The 9345-nt window shown below is 44.3% G+C and overlaps 1 protein-coding gene and 1 long non-coding RNA gene across 2 annotated transcripts in view; one reads left to right on the top strand and one right to left on the bottom strand.

Annotated features, from left to right (window-relative positions):
- Positions 1-670, bottom strand: part of LOC108935546 (reticulon-4 receptor-like) — a 56631-nt gene extending 55961 nt beyond the window's left edge. Inside the window, exon 1 of the mRNA XM_018754262.2 lies at positions 112-670. Coding sequence (XP_018609778.1) covers positions 112-133 — 22 coding nt within the window. The 5' untranslated portion in view covers positions 134-670. The remainder of the gene's footprint in view (positions 1-111) is intronic.
- On the top strand, positions 482-9081 carry LOC114910687 (uncharacterized). Its single transcript, XR_003797753.1, has 3 exons — positions 482-558; positions 6146-6297; positions 7501-9081. It is a non-coding gene; the product is annotated as an uncharacterized LOC114910687 (long non-coding RNA).
- The last annotated feature ends 264 nt before the right edge of the window (positions 9082-9345 follow it).

The raw sequence follows: 9345 nt of genomic DNA on the forward strand, positions 1-9345 counted from the left end.
GGTGAGCGGTGTCTAAAGCGCGTTCGGTTCGTCTCGCCGCGCGTCCCGCCAGGTGAGACTGCGCTTCGCTCCGCGTCCCTCCGCGTCCCTCCGCGGTCCAGCATCACCTACCTTCGAGAACGGCGGTCTTCATGGTACCGAGGGGTAAATCCCAACGGGCGGACACTCGTTCTCGCCTAAACTGGCAAAAAAGCGCGGCTGTTTGCGTGAAACGAGAGCAAATCCACGGGAGCGGCGAAGCCCGACGACGCCTTCATGAAAACTTGAGGCAGCAGGTGCGGAGAGACGGAGAGACGGGCGGGCGGACGGGAGAACCGAGTCTCCTCCGGATCCTAGGCGCGCGCATCCGCGGAGCGCGGCGAGCGCGAACCTGCGGCCAACATCCCCACGGGCGAGAGGATCCTCTTCAGGAAATGGGCAAGAGTCCCCCCCGCGAAAGAGAGGCTGGAGGCTGGACCGCGAAGAAGAGCAAGAGGCACCGCAGCAATCCGGCGAGGCAAAGAACAAGAGCAATCCGGGGTCGGGGAGCGGGAGGAGGGAGCGCGGCTCGGCCGGTGGGTAGGTCCGCAGCCACAGCCCACAGAGCGCCGGGAGCTCCTGGGGTGCGCGGCGCCCGCACATGTAACACGATATTGACTGTACTGCTGCGTTTTTGTGCGGGATCGCGGGACGAGCGGGGCGGGGCGGGACACGCCGGAGTTGGGGGAGGGGGGGTGGGGGGTGGTTGGAAGGCGGGCGGGGGGTCGCCGCTGCTGGAAAGGGGTGGAATAAAAGATGCGGGTTTGATGGGACTGCTTGATAAATGTTTCATGGGCTGATGCGGTGTGAAGGAGAGGGGGCGGGAGCGGCGGGGGGGGTTACTTTGGAACAATTTTATCAGAGCTTCACAAATGTATATAGGTTGGGCGAGGGTGGTATGTTTTATTATTATTATTATTAGTGGTAGTATTAGTATTATTATTAATATGAGAGGGGGAGGGGAATTGCATTTAAACGAGGTAAAGCGCTGTCCTTGCGCACCTAGTAGGTGTGCGGGGGCGGGGGGGGGGGGGGGGGCATCAGTCGCGAGCGTCCAGTGGGACCGGATTGATACCCGATTTTTAAAATCGGTGTAGTCCTTCGACGGTTTACACGGATCCAGAGCTGCACCTCCTTCGCTTGAGATCGCGAACACGCGGGAAAAAGAAATCCTCTGTGTCGCATTGTAATCCAATTCTAGAAAAAAAAAAAAAAACTAACAAAAAAAAACAAAAAAGCGTCTCAGAGGAAGGGGAAGGTGGGCAAGAGGGAAATATTTCACACAGGTAAAGCCGCAATATGAATTAAAGGTCAAAGCGCAGGCAAACTGTGATGAAACCCGAGTTCACAAAGACCGTCGAAGCTGCAGAAGACGGTCGATACTTTTGAAAATGCAAATGTGTGTCGTGTAAAACCCAGGGGCGGTTGAACACGCTAAGTGGGTTGGCAGAGGAGACGCGCCCCCTAGCGGTGGAAGCGTGAACACATCCGCACCTCCCTGTTACATATTTTACTCGTGGAAAAATATCACATCCTGAGGTTACAATGGCCAAAAAAACACTCCAAAAGAACTGAAATGGTCCCTATACCTTTTCATGGAGGCACACTTTATTTTTATGAAGGCATTTATATATCGATTCCTCTGATTCGTTTATTTTATAATCCTATAAGAGGACTTGCCAGGTACATTAATCCTCCGCAGCATTCAGAGATTCGGAGTGTGGTATCTTAGAAAAAGTCAAGTGATTTTCACCCACTTTGTCCCAGAGTAAGTATGGCCAATACTAGTAAATCAGCAGGCGGCGTTGGGGTTCGATCCACTCTCTAGGTACTTGGATCAAATCCCATTCATGTTGCTGTACCTTTTCACAAGTTATATAAAATAAATACTGTAACGCCTTGTTTATTAAATGGATATTAACGCTGTAAGTCACCTTGGACAAGCGAGTTACCGGAGTAAAGGGTGGTGGTAATAATACCATCAATCAAACGCTACAGTATTAGATTAATGGTGAAATGCTACAAGACTCAAGGCCTCAAACTATTCAGCCGGTGAATACTTACAATAATTTATTTACTCCATCTGAATGTTGAACGCAGACAATCGACTCGCACAGCGAGCACCGCGTGCAGGGAAACAGCAGGCGTAAGTCACGCCTGCGCAAACGAGAACAGCAGGACATTTGCACTAAAACAAAGACGTGGCCTCGTGAGTAACGGCGTGCTGTCGACACATGGGGCTCGTGACCAGAGACGACACGCAACGCGACGCATGGTCTCTGTTCAGATGCGGACACGTAAGCAGATTTACTTTGCATTTTCAGCTAATGATAAACTTTAAGAATCATATGGAAACCAGCGTGACAAGGTGGGCATCCTCCCGCATTACAGGTAATATTTATTGGGCTCACACACAAAAAGCTGGTGCACCGCTATATGGAAGGATTTTTTATTTTTTTTTTAAACAAAATTGCAGTGAAAATAGCCACAAATCGATGAAAGCCATGACATAGCAGCCAGGAGTAATTTCACTCTAGTAGGCTCCCTTAAACCTTTTCACATTAAAAAATTTTTTTTAAAGATAAACAGTTTTCCCTTTTCTCAAGAAGGTAATGCATTCCTGAGAAACCCTTTGTAAGGTGAATTCTTCCAACCCGAATATAAAATTACCATCACCCTCAAAATATTATAAAAAGCATTTCCGAGCCCCAGAATGGACACACATCTCTATTAAAATATCACCAAATCCCATTAAAATGGACAGAACTATTCTAACATTAGTTATCATAATAATATGCATAATAAGGTCGTTTCCCTGTATGAATTACTGTAATATTGTGGAGCTGTCTAACTGCTCTCATTTAGCTCTTTCGTACCTATTATCTACCGTACACTTCAAAAATGCTCGCAAACAAACCGTACATAAATGATAGTTTTTTTTTTTTTACGTTTATTAAACCTTTAATGCAAAATATGGTGAAGACAAAAGACATCAATGAAAACAATGCAAATCAATTTGCACTTTCTGAACAGGTTTTGTGTTTTTTTTCGTAACTCCCGAAACTCAGAAAGGTGTCTCTCGGGGTACATCTATTAGCACAACTCAGTGGAATAATAAGTTGTCAGGATTTGGGGGATAAAAATCTAAGCAATAGTATCAGAGGAGCTGTATACTTATTTTTTTTTGAGGGGGGGATACTGGGGTTGCATCAATATCATCAGGTCAAATCTAATAGATGCAACTCACAGGTAAATTAACCAATAGACATATGCAATCCAAAGGCAGATGCACATCTTTTCATATTTTTCATCTGTTGATATAAATTATGTCAATTATATTGCTATATATTTATCAAAAGGAGAAGCTGGGAAATGTTCTAAAATTAAGTGCAGAATCTGACAGCGTATTGTACAAGTATCAATATCGTGTATCGATGATGCAAGGTAACATGGAGTGAAAGCCTGTAGTACAACAGGTAAATTTTACCATCCCACTGTTGGCATCTGGGACTCAGGAGCAGTGAGGCTGAAGATCCATCCATTTTCATTAACTGGTTGTCATGGGCAGGGTTGTGGGGTCCAGAGCCAATCCCGGAATCACTGGGCGCAAGGCAGAGGCAGAAGGCGGCGGGGGATACACCCCGGACGGGACACCCATCCATCACATTTAGTCACAAATACGCTTTGACCGCATATCTTTGGATTGTGAGAGGAAACCAGAGCACCCAGGGGAGACCCAAGCAGACACAGATTGAATCTGCAAATTCCATACATACTGAGCCGCACTCGAACCTACGCCCGAACGGCTAAGGTGCCGTGAGATGGCAGCGCTACTCCCTGCACCACTGTGCTGTCCCCAGGTCAAGAGATGATCATATAAATTTCCAGTGACCAAAAGCTGTCAATTTACCCAGTACAGTCTGGCCTCCTTAAAACATCGTAACCTGACTTAAGTTTAAAGTCGGGGCGCTGCGACAGTCACGTGCAACTTTAATCAACATTTAATGTAGTGTCGTGACCTTCGGGCAGACGCACTGTTTGTAGACAGTGTTTACCACATCTTTGCAGGCGCTCACCCACCACGACAGCTTCCCTCCCCTCCAGTGCGAATTAACGCAGTACTTAGTGACGCAATACGCGCTCTGCTCAGCCCAGGGATTTTGCGTTTTCTATATCCTGTCTCTGCGGAGCTGGCATTTGTAAGGGAGCATTTTCTTTCTGTATTGCCAAATAAAGCGGTAGGGTAAATTTTTTTCTTTTTTTTTTTTCATTTCGCAGTCTCCTCATGAGCACGACGGATTTCGTTTAAGGGATCTCTGCTACCCTCAAATCCCTGGATACCCAAAATCCCCAATCGCTAAGCCAGTGGTGACACATGATAATGATACCGCATATCATACCGAATAAAGCAAACGCATCAATCAGGCCTTGTCTCATAGTGGCCGCCCAGCTCTATTCATGACTGTCGCTGTTTATTCTAATGCATTTTACATTGACTTTGTAGCCGCCACACTCTTTTACATAAGGTGATGCTCTAGATCCTAAACACTTAAGGGCTTCCTGGACTGCGATTAAGGGCAGTCTCTAAACTACAATGCAGTTAAGACTAGATTCACTCAAATTGGCTTTCTCACACACACAATAGTCACAGCCATAGATTTAGTAAGATTAGTAGACTTTAGTAAGATTAGAGCCACTGCACAACTTCACTAAATGAAGGCTATTAAACCTCCAAGGAGATAGGTTTAACTTCAGATTAATGCTATTCCTCAATGGAGAAACACAAATTATATTGAGTATGTGAATTTAATAGGATGGGAAATAGAAGCTGGAAAGTACAATTCATTCAGGCAATGACAATTTCTTTGCTCTCTTTGTTTTTCCTTTTTTCCCCCCCTTCTCTCTATTACCTTCTTCAATTTGCGCTATTGACAAGAAGTAACTAATCCGAATTTAATATACATTTGAGAAGTCCACTTCTTAAGATGAACTGATTTAGGATGGGGCCTAATCTTGTTTTAATTTTCCTTCTCCAGATAATCGATTTAGTTGACAATTTTAGCAGAAGTGCTTCCTGCAGACCATCACAGCTTAAAAAAAAAAACTTTTTTCTTTTTCAGTTTTTCCCCACATACAGGCAGTCCCCGAGTTACGAACATTTGACTTACGTACAGCCCGTAGTTATGAACCACCCCCGTAAAGCCTATTATATTAAAAATTCGAGTTACATACAATGGTTTGTAGTAACAAATGGGCGCTAATTTGCAACGCCATCAAAACTTTACCTGTCTACAGGGGTTCATCGGCTCATGGGCACCTGAGCCCGAGGTAGGACAAAGACTTCCTTCTTTTCAGTCGGACCACATTACTGTTAACGGTGTCTTGTGTGTTACGCTTTTTTTTTTTTTTTAACCTCATAACCATGGCACCAAAGCACAAATGTGATGCTCGTGATGGTGATTCATCAAAGAAAAGGAAAGCAATCACAACTGAAACTAAAGTGGAAATAGTAAAGCGATTGGACAAAGATGAAACGCCAACGAACATTGGAAAAGCGTTAGGCAACAGTCAATCAAGAATCGGGATAATTTTAAAGAACGGAGCAAAAATGATGGAACATCTAAAAGGCTCTGTCTCGATGTCTCTCTCTCTCTATTTTAAATACTGTAGTAAAATTTATTATTATTATTATTATTATTATTATTATTATTATTATTATTATGTCAAAGATGTTTTAGTGTATCTGGAAATGTTATTTAATGTTTTTTATGCATAGAAAAGTACACAATATACTAAGACAAACACTTGACTAACTGACATTAGATACAAACCGTACCTAACTGTTCTGATTTACGTACAAATTCGACTTAAAGACAGACTTAGGAACGGAACTCATTCGTAATCTGGGGACTGCCTGTAGTGGTAAGGAAAGAAACCTCGATGTCACGGTGTGTAAAGCCAGGTAAAGCCAAAGCAGTCTTCAGTTATGATGAGAGTAGAGAGGATGATCAGGGTAGGGTACGGTCGAAGTTGAATCTTGGTAACCATTGATGTGATTTTCATGGTATGGCAAGGTACTGCGGTTTATCGTTTCCTTTTCTTATGCATGTGTTTGGACTGTGGGAAGGTTCCGGACCCCCTGGGAAAACTCAGGTTAACACAGGAAGGATGCGGGAACTCCGCGCCGAGGGATCCAGATCTGAACTCAAACCCAAAACCACAGCCCAGGAGCTGCGAGGCTGAGAGACACCCGCTGCACCATAATACCACTCCGCAGAGGTATTACCAAAGCGGAAAAATTAAAATTTGGCAACAATTAGACAGAACATTACATAAAAAAAATGGCCTTAATGGCTGCAGTAGTCAAAAATAATCCAGACCAGAAGTACGAAATGTAATGGGGCTAGCTGTCCAATTGTGAGCAATCTGTAGCCCATAACTGTATATGACTGCATCTGGGACACGATGCCAAGAAAGAAGCGTAGGATGGCAGGAATTTATTTTTACTCTGCCCTCGCAACCAGACAGGAAGCCGGAACCAGAGAATAGTGCCCCCTGCAGGAGACACGTAGAGGCACCTGTCTCAGACGTGCTCCTCTTGGTACAGTGAACAGTGGAGCAAACCATTGATTAATGCACTGAACTGTAATTACCGCGCAGTCATATCTTTCATGTCCACAGCTCTCAGTCGATCTGCCTGGGCTTTCATTCCACCACATTTTCATCCGCATTCTCTTTTTTGCTTTGTTACACGTAGCAAATGATCAATAACCCTAAACTTTGTAATAATTATATTTAATATTACATTAGATATTGTATATGCTTTCTTTGCTTTATAACAATACATTTCTTTATATAATAATAATCATAATAATACTTGTTATATTATCATATACACACTGCCTGGTCCGTTCGTCCTGAGTGGGGTTGCGCCGAACCAGAGCCTAACCCAGCAACATAGGGCGTAAGGCTGGAGGGGGAGGGGACACACCCAGGATGGGACGCCAGTCTGTCACAGGGCACCCCAAGTGGGACTTGAACTCCAGACCTGCCAGAGAGCGGGACCTGGCCAAGCCCGCTGTGCCACCGCACCCCCTTGCCTATATTATTATTATTATTATTATTATTATTATTATTATTATTATTATTGTGTATTTTGGTCAATTATTGCAGCTTCCTTCAGTCCCTTCACTGGACAAACAGATGAGTGATACATTTTTGTAACCGCTGCTTTAGCTCAGTGCTTATAACACCTTTTGTACATTTTGTTTACCGGCTAAACACATGTACAAAAAAAAAATCACTTTCTTATTTTTAAATTGCAGCAATATGTATGCAGGTGTTTGTGTGTGTGTGTAGATGCCCTTTAAACACTATGTCATCTGCTGCCCTCTTTTTGCCAATGCTTTTAACTGTGGTTAAATTCCCTCCCTGGAACCAGACACTTGTAAAAGAAGGGTTCTCTTCTGCTCTCTCTTTCAGTTCTGCTCTCCTGTGACCCATGAGTCAGAGACTGAGAACATGGGATCCTGAGGCACAGGAGCCTCAGCTGACTGTGAAGCAGGCAGGCAGTGCTGCCACTTTGTTGCTTGAATCCCCACATTCTTCTTCTATTTACTCATTCAGCTGATGCTTTTCTCCAAAACCAACTTCCAAGATTCAACTACTTACACTTACTCACCCATTTATACCTATATAAATCCAATGGAGTAATTTCTACAGTTAGTACCTTGCTCAAGGGTACTACAGCTAGAGATGGGATTCAAACCTGCAGCCTTTGAGTTCAACAGCAGCAGCTTTAACCACTACCCTACCAACTGGCCTGCTCTTAATGTTGGCAGATTGGACCACTTTCACCACATACAGGAAAAAGTTCACATTTCCCCAAAAATTTGACCCAGGGATCCATGTGGGATGTGTACAAACAGCAAATGTTTTTCGAAAAGAATTTCACTCGCAGAGGTTATTCCAACATGCGGTGGAGAATCACAGCAACTGCTCCTTCGTCGCACCACTTTTCCCTTTTTTTTAAAACGTCCATGAGCTCACCTTACATACCTAATTCAAAATTCAAAGCTGTGTCTGCAAAACAACATAAAATGCATTTAAAAGGAGAGGGTAACAACACTAACACGAGTCGCCAAACAGCACCTTGGGGTTTTACACAATTACGGGTCTTCCGAGATGCAGCAAGTGGACGGCATTTCAATTTAGGTTAAAAAAAAAACCTGGAAGGAAAGAAAACAAATAGATGTATGTCATTGTCGCTGTGTTTATAACAAAAAGGTTGGGGTTTAAAGTGATCCCAAAAAAGACTAGTTTTAGTCTACCCTGCAGTCTTGTAAAATGTATATGATGCAGTCGAGCGAATGAAATGAAAGCAAGTCTGAGCCGAGCCTTTTGCCTGGAGAATATGATGGGAATTTGTTTATATTTTTCTACTCCATCTCGTCAAGGTAGCTCTCAAAACCAGACTTTAGCACTGCTGCAGCCGAAATTTTACAAGGGAAACCTCTGTCCTCGAAGGCGCCGGGAAAGCGGTGAGCGCTGCTTCTCGAAAAAACCACCAATTTGTCCCAAAAAAAAAAACACACCCTGATATTTGTTTCTTCCCCCCCTCGTTCGCTGCCTGCATGAAACGTTCTCTGTTTTCTAAAGGTTTGTCGTGCCCGTGAGCTCCGCGAGACTCCGCAGCCGTGCTTCGCTGCGTTTACTGCTAATATTGTTTTGCCTTTATTTCTGCAGATTTACGCAGCCCCTTACGCCGAGGAGCGCGGATGTTATCGAGTACGTCTCTTACAAGCCTACAAATCCAAACCTTTCACCCTGAAGCGCAGAGATTCTCTTAGTCAACAGAAGCAACGTGGGGAAGACATTGATCTACATCTTTAAAGCTTGTAATCCTTATACGAGATAGTCTCCTTGACGTCTCAACGGCCCAACCTGTCTCCCACACACGCCCGGTCGTACCCGTGGCTCATTGCGAAGCGTCAGAAACAACAGCGCTGTAGGCGTATCGAACATTTTAGGGCCTCGTGGAATAGGAGGGTGCTTTGTGATTCACATCCCCTGAAGGGCATATACCGGCATGAAGGTATTTAAATTGCACCCAAGCCTGCTGGACGAGACTCTCTCCTGCAGTGTGCAACAGGAGTGCGTCAGGTGTGTTTTTTAAAAGCGTTCCAGGTTCGACTGGAAAATAATTTCAAATCTGATTTGTTTCAGTAAATATGAAGAAATAAGGTGTTATGATGCTACTCACAGCAGTAGCTGTGTACAGATGGTCCTCGACTAACGATGGGGTTACGTTCCGGTAAACCCGTCGTA

Source organism: Scleropages formosus, chromosome 6, assembly GCF_900964775.1.
Source record: "Scleropages formosus chromosome 6, fSclFor1.1, whole genome shotgun sequence".
NCBI classification, from domain to species: Eukaryota; Metazoa; Chordata; class Actinopteri; order Osteoglossiformes; family Osteoglossidae; genus Scleropages; species Scleropages formosus.